We start from the raw sequence: 13860 nt of genomic DNA on the forward strand, positions 1-13860 counted from the left end.
CTTCTCCTCCTCGTCAAGGAGTTCTTAGTTTTTTCTGAATGGAGATGCTGTTGGATTGGCATTAGCAGGATTAGAGACCCTGTTGCGTAGCCTGTAGTTTCTTTGGGCTCTGCCCTTCTTTCTTTACCAGAGAATTATTATTTTTCTCCTTTTAAACAAAAAGAAGAAGAGAATAGTTTAATTCTGAAAAGCAGTCGCAGGAAAAAGATACCAAATGAGAAAGAAAGAAAAGAAAACCCAAAAGCGTAGAAAGCTAACTCAGGCAGACTTGCTACATGCGGATTGATTTATATGTTCAACAGCCATAACATTATTTCACTCAACGAAACGAAATGTTTTTCCACATGGCGGAACAGATTATGCAAAAGCATTTATGCTCCTCGCACCCATTTTCTGCTTACAGGAACAAGAAGAGTGAAAACACTATGCAGCTAATCTAATACAGAATATTTTAACAGCAAGAATTAACACCAGTAAAGCAAATAATTGAACCAAAGACCACAAATTCATATCCATCGTTTAAAAGTGAAATTTGATATACACGTTGGGCGCAAGAATCTCTGGCCAGAGTTTTCTGCAAGCCAGTGGATTTTGATTAATACATACAGAACTAACTATAGCATCACAATTATGAACTTACAGTCTCCATCGCGGTCAACCAGATTTGAATAGCAGCACTGCTTTCTGGTCCAAATAGAAATAAACAAAGTGGTTTGTCTCATGAGTTACATATGAGCCTGTGTAAAGCAGAAAGAAAGAAATAAGAAAAGAAACCTCTGAAACTTTGATTCAAGCAATAAAACAAACTGAGGATAGCATATGAAAACAATTTATATTTTAAGCTTTCTCAAAAGAAGACAAAAAGAAGCTTAAATGGAAGTGACTTCTTCAAGCCTGACAGGAGAACATAGAGAAAATACATCAAAGTTATCCACATCTTGGGCAGCCAGACTGCCTAATTAACTGTCAGAACAGATCTGCAGCAGCGAAATAAATATTCAACTGTTCATATTGAGGACTGCGAGGAAAATATAACATTGAATGAACAAGCTAATGCAAAACTCTAGAAGGTGTAAACGTAAAAGCTAGAAGGTGAAACATTCTGGTGACAGCCTGGCATAAACTGAGGCTACTAGCCTACAAGGTGACTTGACAATACCCTTCCCGCTCCATTCTCCATTACCAGAGCAAATTTAGCACATCATATTGGAGCAGATAAAAAGAATGATCACCAACCCACCAAGGCCCGCAACTAGTATTCCTACTTTATCCATGTAAAGATCAAATATTTACTTTGGCTACTTATATTGGTTATAAGAAATAAGTAATTCTATCATTTAATGCCCAGCCCTGCTTCAAAATCATGCTGCAAGAATTACTATTTGGCGTTCAAAAAGAGAAAGCAGAAACCAAGTAAAGTTTCTGATCAGAACTGAAACTAATAGCTATTAGCTCCTACTTGAAAAGGATTCTAGGAGAGTTAGCATTCAGTAGTTAAGAAGCAACAGAAAGTACATAAAAACTGCCTAGTTCCTTGAAAACAACCAAGATCCATAAATAAGCCCCCAACCCACTCCCAAAGCTACTAAGCAAGATCTGGTGGCTCTTAAAAGATCTTGTTTTTACTTTACACTTAAAATTGAGTTAATTCGTCGACCAAGTAACGTGGTCAATTATGATGAACTTGAATTCCTCAATTGACAGGATTACTTCGATCAGCACAACAAAATGTATTTGGAGCATTCAATGATGTTGGCACTCAGCCACCTGAGGTGCCGCCAAGATTGGGCAGGTTTTGAGGTTGGGTTCGTGCATGTTCCATAACTTGTATCTAACTGGACTAAATAGCTGACATTCTGACCATGTCTAACAACTTACAGAAATCAAATAAACAGCCTTGTCACTGACCTTTTATATTGCCTAACTATACTAATTCCCTCACAATTGGAAATTAATAGCATAGTAATTCTTAGCCAGAAAGAACTCAAACTCAGACCAAGATAAAAAAAGAAGCCTCCTCTATATGTTACTAAGACATAGCTAAACACATCCTCAAATAAGTTAACCACCTAGCAAAACTCATATTGTCTTGTTGCTTCCCTGTTTCTTTGGTTATATACAAGCTAGTCTCTCGAGCAAGAACTTTGGTCCATAATGCTAGATATAGATTCCTAGAATGAAGGACAACTTTGAGCAGTCATAGAAGCAGTTGCATTTGAAAGAGACAAGGTACATTTGTGAACTTGTAGACTGCCACCAGAGAAAACAATAGGACTTGTCCATTCTTGAGATGTAAACTATTTTATCTAACATTTTGGGGGCATTCAATAATGCTGGCACCAAAATGACCCGAGGTTAGATAAGTTTTGAGTATGTTCCATCTCTTGGTGGTCTCAAAGATGAACACTAGAAAAAGAAAAGAAAAAAAAAAGACTACCATTCACTCCTATTACATGAACCCTTTAAACTTCATTTTGACATAAGAGATACAAGTTTTAATTTCACTCTTTCTCTCTCACACACACACACACTTTCCATTAAACCAACACCAGATGCTTATATGGATAACCAAGCATTGAACCAAATTTGCAGCTATAGCATCTAATCTTGAGCTTTACTTCAATAATCATAAAAGAAATCACTTAAAATACCCAAAAACATCAAATCTGATCAAATATAAATTAACAGAAAACCCAAGAAAACTAAAGAAGGTTACCAAAATTACGACCAACGATGCAATGCCAAGTGGGTCCATGCCTCCTATCAAACTCCTTCTTTATATGCTCTGCTACATCTTTCTCTACATTGTTCTTCTCAAATGCCTAAAATCAAGGGAGAAAAAGAAAACCAAATCAAACATTAACCCAAAAAGGCACACAAAAAAAAAAAAAAGAAAAAGAAAAAGAAAAAGAAAAATAGAGTGAGAGCTAACAGCGATAGCAATATCAACAGCCTCCTTCTGCATGTCAACTTTCATGTCAGCGTTTTTTATGATGATTTTCTTGGCAGTAGGAGGTGTAGCCGGAGATACTTTCGGATCATCAGATATGGGTTTTGTAACTAGACCTCCGATGATGCTTCTCTTTGCTTCTTCAGTACTCATTTCTTATTGTTTGGTTTTCCCTTTGAGCTGAAGTGATTTGGGTTCTTGGTATAAAGTGGAAAAGAGAAGAAGAAGAAGAAAAACACTTGAAAAAGTGAGAAAATAAGAGAACAGAAAAAGGCTTTCCTTTTATTATTTATTCTTCTTTGATTATTATTTATTGATTTCTTTTCTTTTTTACTTAACCAGTGACTCCGGCATGGGTGGATGGTAAATTTCGAATGGGCACGAAATTACTTTTACATGGTAAATTTCGAATGATATTGTACTATTTTAATAATATAAAATTAATGATCTAATTAAAATAAATAAATAAAAAATGTAAAATTAGATGATGATTTGTATTTTTAAGTGATTGGAATAGAGAATTTATATATGTAAACTCCCAATTAGTTTAATACCTATTCAAACACCTATAAACATCAATAGTAACAAAAGTGAACAATATATCATCAAAATTAATATTGTATAATTGCAATTGAATAAATTAAAAATTCATGAAAATTAGATTACTATTTGTATTATTATCCGAAAACTTTAAATTTATTCAGGAATGGTAATTCAATGTTGTTAATCAATCTATTTACAAATAACATAAAATAAAATAAAAAATCTATTTGAACATTATATAAAATTAATCTACACTAATTTTATACCATTAACTCTTATGCATGCAATGGCTCAAATTTATAAAACTTTTCCAAAACAAAAGAAAAAAAAACTCTATACGATGTCTTTTATTTAATAAACTACCCAATTTTAATTGATTTTTCGTATGTGTATATATATATTCAAGATGGAAACTAATCATGAATCATCACCGACCGACTGTGTATTAAAGATGCAAAGAAAGTGAAACTACGAAAATAATTGTGACAAGAGGAATAGGGAACCAGATGCTGCCAAAAAAGCAAAGCCACTTGTTATTAATTTACAATAATATTTTCAGGGAAACCTAAAAGCTATTTTAAGAGATTAGTTTTGTGAGATGGTGAAACATCAGTCTAAAACTTGTTAATTTTACAAGCGTAATTGATACGTAAACAGCACCAATTTCTTACACATTGAGGTCTTCGAAAAATCATCAATTATGCTTCATCATCATCAGTGTCTTGCACAACTCTATCCCTCCTCATTCTCTTGCCATTAGGCAAACCACATCCATCCTCGCCCTCGGACTCAGATTCCTCTGCAATCTCAGGACTGTCTTTTCGTCGTGAGGAAAATTTGTCTGATACATTATCTTCGGAATCTTCATGTGATCTATCCACATTAGCACCAACTGCATCGTCATTATTATGTTCATGATTTAAATCAGCTTCTTCCTTGTCGTTGGGAGGATCTAATATTCTGAAATCCCTGGAAGTGCTACGCTTGGCATGCTTCAGTAAATTGACTTTACTTGCCTTGCTGAGCCGGATGAGATACTTCTCATAATCTTCTATTTGGAAGATCAGCTCAGGTATGCATTTATTCTCCCTTTTAATCTTGTTAATGATACCCTTAGTATTAGGCTTTTCTTGTTGTACCTGCAAGTCCCGTCTAATAGAATCCATGAAAATGATTTTGAAAGATAAACATATAATGCAGTGTCATTTCTGTTCAAAGAGATGATAGACAGAAGAAATTCGTCATAAAATTAAGGACAATACCCTTTGAATCTCCGCAACGAATTTATAAAGAGGAACTGTAAGCTTCTTGCAGGTTACTTCTACAAGCCTCTGGAAAGTTGGAGTAGGTAGAAGTTGCTTGCATCCCTTAGTAGCAATCCTAAGCCTTGAAATCTGAGCCAAATGCTTGTAAAACTTCGCAATCAATCTTAATAGATGCTCTGCTTGAGGGTCTGTTTACGTATGTATTTAAGGATGAATTACATAAATAGAGAAATAAATGTGATAGATTAGTTTTAGTACAAATTGCTTACTTACCCTTTAGGTTCATCAAAACAAAGAAAGATAATACTTTCACCACTGCTTCAGCCCTCAAGTAAAGATTATCCTCAACGGTCAATCCTGGAGCATGTTCTCCACTCTGACTAACATGAATGTATCTCTGTTCAATCAAAAAGAATGTCTTTAATTTTTTGATGGTCCAATCCATATCATTGATAACGGCTTCAATCAGTTTCAGTATGCATGAACTTATAGCAGTGCTTGTTGACTGGTTTATGATGGGGCACGATTCAGATATTTCTAATGGCTTGTTACTCTCCGGTCCAATAAATCCAGTGACATCCAGTAGCTCCTTAGACATGTCATGGGCCACAATCAAATCATCTGGAGGAGAACTTAAAGAAATTGCTAGAGCAGCCACACTTCTAGCAACTTTGGAATTTCTTATGCCATGGCTTTTGCAGACGTTAATACCCCAGGATCCACTAGAGTTCCTCCATTTGGAGGGTAATTTGTCACCAACCATTAACATTATATCACAGAGAATCTGAGAACAAAATGTCACCTTAAATCTTTGTAAATTAAACCAATTCAGCATCAAAGTGTGTATCTTATAAAAAGACATGCATAATGAGGCATGGGATACTTCATTTACCTCGATTTCATTAAAAGATGATTGTGCAAGAAGCTCAGCAAACAGTGGTCTCAGAATTTTGACGATGAGTAACACTTTGATTCTTATTTGGTGATCATCAATCCTGGAAGCTTCTTCAAATTCTTCATCCAATTCATACTCGAGTGTGGAGACTGACAACAAATCTTCAAGCAACCCAGAGGAGTTTGAATTCTTCAAACTAATTGCAATCAATTCCTTCAAGCACAATAATGCTAAATGAAGATGTTCCTTTCGGTCTTCAAAATCATTCTTCCCCTTCATCTCTTTTTTATGGTCTGTTGCAAACTTTGGCCCTGAATTGAGCAAGCAAATCAATTTCAGCAAAGGCGGTGCCATTAATTTGATTTCCCCATAGATTAGATTCTTAATTGGATCTTCTTTTCTTCCAGTGGCATAAGATCTTATATGATGAAGGGAACTATTCAGGACAAAAGGAACAATCTTAAAGCATTTCAATGTCCCACTTGAAGATGACTGGCTATGGTTCTGGGAAGCTGTGGAGCCTTTAAACCATTCATTATTGCACAGGTCCAATGTTGTTTTCATTAGCTGACAAAGACTTGAAGTTGCCAAAAACGGAATCTGTTCTTGAGTCATTGTGTTATTGCTGAAAAAACTATTACCAGGCACATCAAGAGTAGTAGCTTGCTGACTCCCTCTTTTGACACCACAGCTCTGCCTTGCAGATGTATACTTCTTCAGTGTTGAATGAAAATTAACTATCTCGAGAATTTCCTTTTGGAGATTGATCCTCTTCAAACCTGTAGCTGTCTCCAACTCAGAAGCAATACTATTCAATACCACTTCAATAAGCCCTGATAAAAGCAATGCATGGCATTTTCCTTGTTCTTCATCTGAAGTTGGACTAGGAATATCTGATCTGACAAGAAGAGAGGGAAACTAATAAGCATGATAGTTCATATAAAAAAACAGCAGTTTTTCTCTCTCCTGTTTTCACTAAAGAAAACCAAGAAATGTTCAACTATATTGTATAGTACTGAATTATTGGTTCTCAACAAGGTTCAAAACAACGGAACTATATTGGCGGACAGAAAATCTGTCAAACCTTCCAAATTTCCCTTCTTTAGAAAATCCCGTATCTTCAGGAAAGCCTTGGAGAAAGACTCGCCAGATAGACTTCTTCCTGCCTGCAGCAACAGAACATTAATATGGAATTAGCTCTTCATCATTCATGTCAATGAAGTGTATTTTAATTAATAGAGATAATAATACCTCAATCTCTTGAGAAAGGGAAAAACCAAAACATGCCCATGAAGAATCTGGATGATCAGTTTTATCATGTGGTTGAAGTAGTAAGATCCAAGAAACACAAGATAGAAGACAATCTAGAGGCTCTTCAATGACAACCTTGCCACTCTCTGATTTTATGCAGCTACTAATTCCAAGTTGAACATCACTATCCTGTTAATCAAATTAAATAATATCAAGCACATAATTGAATTACTCTTACACATACTAATTCAGGTACAATATTGCATTTGAAGTTGAAGTCCATAAGTTTTCCTTTGCCAAATTTAACATAAGAGATTATAAACTTTACAAAAAAGAAAAAGCTCAATATTAGAATTCCACTTAAAATTCAATATCAAATAGTCAACAACTACCTCCTTGAAAAAGCGAAGAAAGTGAGGCCAGAGAAAATCAAAAACAGCTGCCGCACTTGCTGGATCCACCAAGACAAGCTTCAAAAGACCATGATACATGACTTCCTTCACTTTTGCCTAAGACAGGGATCAAAATGTTGCATTTATACACGCTTCAAAAAAGAAAAGGAACAGCACATGTAAAGAGATACACAAACATGGAACCTTCTGATAAAGACATCTCTGCAGTAGACCGCTCAATTCTCGGAAGAGACCTCCACCGTGACCGCTGGGTATTTCAGCTGGCTGACTGCAACCAGCTTGGCTTGATGAGTCTTGAAAAGAAAAGCCATCTCTGTTAGATTGCTTTTCAGCCAATATAACACTAACAATAGCATTTGTTGCCGCAAGACGAACGGCATCTTCTTGCCTAAACATGGCTTTACGAACAACTAAAATGGTGTAATCCTACATCATGAAAAGCTAATACTTTAATAAACTGAATGAAAATGGTAACTAGATATATAAAGCAAAGACTTAGTTGCCTGATTGTTGCATATTAAAAACACAAGTGCACATTTTTGCACGCAAATTTAGAACTCCTTGCTTTTAACAAACATTTCATATTTTACCCTAGTTTTACTAATGAGTTCTTGCAGGAAAGAATAAAGATAGTTATTGCGAATTTTCTAATAGTACATCATAATTTTTCTCTATTACTCAGCAACACATGATAAAAGTCAAGTAGCTCTTTTCTTATGAGAGTATTTACCCGAAGATCACGGTTAAACTTTATGAGGGGCACCAGAGCGGTAACAAGATCGGAGGCAACGTTTCCATTCATAAAAGTAAAATAATCCAACAATTCCTTTAGACGGGAAACATGCTCCAACATTGGGTAAGGACAGCTTCGAACCAGAAAAGCAAGCAGCCTATACAAAATAGATTAATGCCACAGTTCACGCAAACTCAAGCAAAAGTTTATTATTTAAGTGGTAAGCAATTACCTAATGATTGGCGTGCTTTGTTCTGGCCTCACAGAAAGGATGCGAAATTTGCACTGCTCAATAATCTGAGACATGTAGGAAAATTAATTATTTTTATATGTCACTATTCATGGAAGACTAACTATTTGGCAAAAGAGGTTCCTAGAAAAGGGATTTGCACTTCAAAAAAAATCTTAACTAGCCAAGAAAATGTAACCCATGGGTCATGACATGCAAATGAATCCAAAGAAATATGGCGAGTTTTGAAACCAATAACTTAACAGAAAAGCATAAAATATGTTCAGATTAATAATTTCCTCTGCAAGTTTCTGTTAGACTCTCAGTCAATATAAATGAGCCTGCTAATATTTCACAATGTTACATTTAAATGTATATTAGTGCAAGATAAATCTCCGTGGTTCCCTACATTGACTTATGAAAAAACTAAACAAGGCACAAATTGACAACCCTCAAACTTAGGTAACTTCAACTCCATCAACGACCACTTATAAATCTTTCTTCGGATTACACCCATTATCCCAAATTTTGGATTGAACTCATCCATTGACTCAAATAGTTTATGAAAGAAAATCGAACTATTCGAGCTCTAAAGGATTGACGAGAACTGCAAGTTTTTGGATACGAGATATCCACCCTAGTCACTACGGGCGGATTTGCCCAATTGACACATTTAAAGGAATAAATATTGGACTTATTGAATCTTTAGCAATTCATATTAAGATTGATCATTGGGGATCTTTAGGAAGCTTACTTTATGTAATCTCTGAGAAATCAAAAAACTACTAATGCTTTGGCGCTAAATCAAGATGAAAAAATTTCTAAGTCCAAAAGGATGCCAATTTACGTCTTGTGCAATCCATGTCAGTTACATGGTTTACTCTTTTAGCTTAAACATAGTTCCCAGTAAAAGCATAACATGTACAGAGCTCGAAGATGCATACTTTAGAAGACGAAGAGAAAGAGAGGTGAAGGCAAGCATGCTTAATCCGTGTCCAATTGTTCACTTTTAGCTGCAGAGAATTTAAATTTAGTAATCTATTAGTGAAGGAGTGGTAAAAACCTCATTTCTTGCCATATCATGGACCTCAAACAAAGTTTTTAGCATCTGAACACTAAGAGCTTCAACACCCAAAAGACCATTAAAATTGCATAGGTCTCTGTGGTTTCCGCCTTCCAATGACTCTAGCAAGACAAAGCTAAACTGCACAACTGTAGGTACAATGTGCTCCCTTCCGCAGTTGCTTTCATTAACCTGAAGATAATAAAATTAAAAATAAGCTTAAATTAGCAAATTTATATTAAAAGGCAACGTCCAAAAGATAAACAAGCCAAGTGATGGATTGGTGGCAAAAGAAACTAACAGCTCTTAATATAGCCTTCTCCAGTACTTGTACGTTTTGCAGATACTCTTCCTTCAAATCATCTGCTAACCACATTATATCGCTGAAAGATACGGAAAAAGTTACACAGAATGAATGTTATTGGATGAATAGGAGGGAAATTGCTTGCTTTGAATTCGAACTGCTAAACCATAGTAAATAGCATAGCATCAGGTTTATGAACATAAATCAACCAATTTCTAATAGAAGTTTAGTCAATCAAACAATTGACTGCTTGAGATTTCTTTCTAACATACTGAGATATCAAAAATCCATGGTGCAATCCACCACTTGATGCAAACTTAACAATAAAGCCTGCAAACACAAATCAATTCATTTGCTATTCTGACCAGCAGATGCCCCACAGCCAATTAATTGTAAGCATTTAATAAACCACTAACCAGTAGATTTTGATTAATATGTAAGTCCCCTAAGCATGTGATACTTAAACAAAACATTAAAAAGCGCACTAATCAAGTAATGTTACCTAGAAAACTTGTAATCACGGTAAGCAGAAAGCACTGCAGTTTTCAAAACCCCAATGGAGTTTTCTTTAAACCTCCTGACCCTGGCAATAGACAATAAAATAGAAACAGTAAAATGATTAAGAGCCCTACAACCCAATTTCACAAGCCTTATAACCTCTTGCCCTAAGGAAGGATCCTGCTTCACAGCAAAATTAACATGAAGCAGCACAGTTCCTTCTATTTGCCTAACAATGGAACTACCTTTCGATCCCAAATCAGAGCCAAAGAACCTAAGAATCCCTTCAATAACCTCCCTCTTGTTAAACCCTTTCGAAGCCAAAACCAATAACTGATATGCAAGCGAAGGCAAGTCTTGTAAATCCACTCCTTTCATTCCATTAAAAACATTTTCCAAGAACACCCTTGCTCTCATTTTATCAAGAAACTGTAGAAACTCCCTTCCAAGTGACACCATTTTTATTAGCAATACTTTTGACCATTGAATTTCAATAATTTTATCCAAAATTAAATTAACAGAATCCTTCCCTTTCTCACTGTACAAACAACTTAAACAACCAGGAATAATTTCGAGTATTTGTGTATCCTCAGAAGTTACTAAACTGGACAAATGATTCAAAATCGAGTCAGCGATTGAATCCAGATCGTTGACCGGGATGTAAGTTAATAGAGTGGTAAAGAGATTGATTGTTTTGAGGGAATTGGAATCGCGAGGGATTATGAGAGAAAGGAAAAGATTAGTGTAAGTGGAAAGGAGAGATGATAGAAGGGAAGAGAGCGAAGGATTGTGTGGAGAGAGGGAAATGAGAGATAGGAGAGAGAGTGTGTAATCGGTGAGGGCGACTGAAGAATGCGAGCGAGTTTTGAGGTAGGAGATGAGAGTAGGAATTGATGATGTAGAGAGAATATATGGATGGAGGTGGTTTTTATATGCTAGGTTTATTATCTCTGTGTCAGTGAGTGGTGGAGGTGGTAGATTTTGGTCTCTGCCGCTAGTAGTGGCAGTTGTAGCGGTGGCCATGGCGATGGTGATCGCTGATCAGGTGTCGCAGTTTGAATGTTTGTATGCTAAAGTCCTACAAGAGTGCATTTGCATCTTTGTCATTTTGACAAATAGATGGAGGGAGTTTTAAGGTTTGGAATTCTTTTTACGCGGGAACATAACATTTTTGGCGTGAACGGAAAACGATGTCGTTCCGTCTCGGTAAGAATAAAACCAATTATGATCCCGATGAAAAGAAATACAAATGACAAAAAGAGTCATAAACTTTCATCAATATTTCAATTCTATCGCGAACTCCAAAATGTAAATCAATTAAATACACAAAGTTTCAAGAAACTTCTATTTTTATCCTTTGATGGGACAGTGTCTTGTGAGTTATACACTATTAATTAGGCAGGCATGATATTGAGTAAGGAGATTTCTTAACATTACTAAAATAGTAACATTCAAATAGACATTATCTAAATTATTATCATTCTCAAATGCAACATAAATAATAATAATAATAACCCATTAAATATATGTATGGATGTTGGTAGCAGATTTATTTTGTTGTTTATTTACTGTTTCACCTTTTAATAAGTAAATTGTCAATTTATTTATCATTTATTATTTGTTTAGTATTTTAAAAAATTAATTACTAATTGAATAGATCAAAGGTCTGATTACCAGTTTAACTAAACTAATCAATATATAGTCTAATAAAAACTTTTTAAACTTTTATGAATTTTTGTTCTTTGTCAATTCAGCCTAGCTAGATTGCTAAGAGCTCTTGCTCTTAGAAGTAAAGGTCTTGAGTTTGAAACTCCTATTTGTTTCTTGAGAAATTAATTTTCTATAGAGTGAAAAAACTAGAAAAGAGTGTGAGATTTATAATGGTCCACTAAAAATCTCTCATTCCTTCTAGCACTAAAACTAACATATACTAATTTTCATTAATATTATTTATCATCTAAATATTATTTATAGAAAATAATGAATCTTAACAAAAGTTAATGCTCATTATTTTAAGACTTCCTAGTTTTGTTAAATGAAATTAATATATCCTTTTAGTTTTACATGCCAATTAGTATCTTAAATTAAAATAATAATCATATTATCAAAATTTTAATAAGAGAAAATAGTATAAGTAATCAGTAAAGAATGAACGTATTAAAACTAATATTTTAAAATATTAAATTTTATTAGTAACTTAAAATAAAATGAATTAAGGAATTAGAGATTTGTTATAAACGAAGCGTACTGCTGCAGATCCAAGCCCAAATTGGAACAAAATCGATTTTTGGCAATTTGTCGAAAAATGAAATAAAGTTGGAGGAGATAGCATAGTAATGAGTGAACTTTAAAATGGACCGACATCCTTAATTATCTGGAGCTCTTCTACGATGGAAATGAGCGTTATTTCATCGTCCAATGACAAATGCCAAAATTACTGCCAATTGACATGTGACACGTACTATCATGATCTAATTTGCAGCAGCAATGGCTCGGCAACTGAATGCACGCGATATTTTCTTTCTAGAAGATCACCTTACCATGGCTAGCTGACATGGAGACACGCCCATTGTGATATTTAGAACTTCGAGGCCAAACTTGCAACAAAATTAAGACTTAGGCTCGTTTGATGATGCATCGCAAGAGAAGCGCGTGGAATCACCTATTTTTCCTTCTTTTTTTTTTTTTTTTTTCTAGTTCCCATTTTCTATTTTTAAATAATATCATTCTTCTTCGGGAATTTATGAAAAGTTAATTCAAGTTTAGATGTTATATAATAAATAATTATACACCTATTATCTAGACTTAGTATTTATGATGAAAAATAGCCTTTATATACATAAATTAAAATAAGCATCAAAGTTTCTATAAATTCATATGAAGATAAAAAATATTTAATATAAGTAATTAAACATATTCAGAAATTAATTTTATCAGCAAATATTTATAAAAAATTGCAATAATATTGAATAGTTCATAAATTATTGACATGTAAGACTATAATTTAGGTCTAATTGATGAGTGATAATAAGTAAATTTAAAATTTGATAATTTTTTCAATTATTTTATAAACTAATTTTAGCAAATTTATTTTTAGGATTCTTTTTCAAAATTAGTCAATAAATACAATTCCAAATACGACTCCAATATTACATAAAATAATATCGTCTATAGTTTTGAGATTTTAAGTACCTATTCAATAACTCCATTAATTTAAATAACAAAACAAACAACCACTATAAGTGTATTTTATTAAAACTTTCAATAAATTTCATAAATTTATTGGATAAACTAATAAAATAATTCTTTTACCTATGTTTCTAATTCATAAAATAAAAAATATTATAATAATGTTTAAAAAATATATAAAGAATAAATCATCAAATTTTTAATTTATTCTATAATATTCAAGAGATAAATTTTAACGAAAGCACACTTGTTAAATTCATGAAATTCTTGATTAGTAGATGATGATTTTGATGGGTCGGAATCTTCCAATTGTAAATAATTTTTATTTTTGCCTTAGTTTCTCTCTTAATAGGAAAAATAATAAGAAAAATTTGATAAATACAAAAAAGTATTATATGGTTCACTACTTAGACAATCTTTAGTATGTAGTATTTTTTTAGACAAAAAGAAATATATGATTATGAATCGTAACAAAAAAAGGTATATCGTTGTTAAAATGTATCGATTGATAAAGATTTGGTTGTATC

At 33.7% G+C, this 13860-nt stretch overlaps 2 protein-coding genes and 1 long non-coding RNA gene across 7 annotated transcripts; 1 reads left to right on the forward strand and 2 right to left on the reverse strand.

Moving 5' to 3' along the window:
• Positions 1 to 246: 246 nt before the first annotated feature.
• LOC8278752 (dynein light chain 2, cytoplasmic) lies at positions 247 to 3231 on the reverse strand. Of its 3 annotated transcripts, none has more exons than XM_015717771.3 (4): positions 2933 to 3231; positions 2717 to 2822; positions 641 to 737; positions 247 to 393 (listed from the first exon to the last, which is right to left on the reverse strand). In XM_015717771.3, the coding sequence occupies exons 1-3, from the start codon at positions 3101 to 3103 to the stop codon at positions 655 to 657; spliced, it is 360 nt and encodes a 119-aa protein (XP_015573257.1). In that variant the 5' UTR covers positions 3104 to 3231; the 3' UTR covers positions 247 to 393; positions 641 to 654. The 3 variants fall into 3 exon arrangements, with proteins under 3 accessions (XP_015573257.1, XP_015573256.1, XP_015573255.1); XM_015717770.3 differs by lacking the exon at positions 247 to 393 and adding an exon at positions 487 to 574 and having other exon boundaries at positions 2933 to 3230; XM_015717769.3 differs by lacking the exon at positions 247 to 393 and having other exon boundaries at positions 487 to 737; positions 2933 to 3230.
• LOC125371085 lies at positions 3057 to 6414 on the forward strand. Of its 2 annotated transcripts, XR_007217293.1 has the most exons (3): positions 3057 to 3197; positions 3293 to 4565; positions 5228 to 6414. It is a non-coding gene; the product is annotated as an uncharacterized LOC125371085 (long non-coding RNA). The 2 variants fall into 2 exon arrangements; XR_007217294.1 differs by having other exon boundaries at positions 3293 to 6414.
• On the reverse strand, positions 4004 to 11336 carry LOC8278751 (Fanconi anemia group I protein homolog). 2 transcript variants are annotated; one of them, XM_048379026.1, is made up of 13 exons: positions 10149 to 11336; positions 9644 to 9725; positions 9343 to 9534; positions 8283 to 8347; positions 8048 to 8207; positions 7501 to 7743; positions 7297 to 7413; positions 6905 to 7093; positions 6738 to 6819; positions 5651 to 6546; positions 5032 to 5155; positions 4756 to 4946; positions 4004 to 4632 (listed from the first exon to the last, which is right to left on the reverse strand). In XM_048379026.1, exons 1-13 carry the CDS (start codon positions 11165 to 11167, stop codon positions 4192 to 4194), a joined length of 3801 nt encoding a protein of 1266 aa, XP_048234983.1. In that variant the 5' UTR covers positions 11168 to 11336; the 3' UTR covers positions 4004 to 4191. The 2 variants fall into 2 exon arrangements, with proteins under 2 accessions (XP_048234983.1, XP_048234984.1); XM_048379027.1 differs by having other exon boundaries at positions 5032 to 5542; positions 10149 to 11335.
• Between the last annotated feature and the right edge of the window lie 2524 nt (positions 11337 to 13860).

This window comes from Ricinus communis, chromosome 9 (genome assembly GCF_019578655.1).
Source record: "Ricinus communis isolate WT05 ecotype wild-type chromosome 9, ASM1957865v1, whole genome shotgun sequence".
Taxonomy (NCBI): Eukaryota; Viridiplantae; Streptophyta; class Magnoliopsida; order Malpighiales; family Euphorbiaceae; genus Ricinus; species Ricinus communis.

Coding starts and splice junctions, on each gene's coding strand:
- LOC8278752 (XM_015717771.3), bottom strand. CDS start 3,103: ATGAGTACTGAAGAAGCAAAGAGAAGCATCATCGGAGGTCTAGTTACA. Junction 2,823..2,932: donor CTGTTGATATTGCTATCGCT/GTTAGCTCTCAC, acceptor CCTTGATTTTAG/GCATTTGAGAAGAACAATGT. Junction 738..2,716: donor CATCGTTGGTCGTAATTTTG/GTAACCTTCTTT, acceptor TGCTTTACACAG/GCTCATATGTAACTCATGAG.
- LOC8278751 (XM_048379027.1), bottom strand. CDS start 11,167: ATGGCCACCGCTACAACTGCCACTACTAGCGGCAGAGACCAAAATCTA. Junction 6,820..6,904: donor CCCTTTCTCAAGAGATTGAG/GTATTATTATCT, acceptor CTGTTGCTGCAG/GCAGGAAGAAGTCTATCTGG. Junction 4,947..5,031: donor TGTTTTGATGAACCTAAAGG/GTAAGTAAGCAA, acceptor ATACGTAAACAG/ACCCTCAAGCAGAGCATCTA.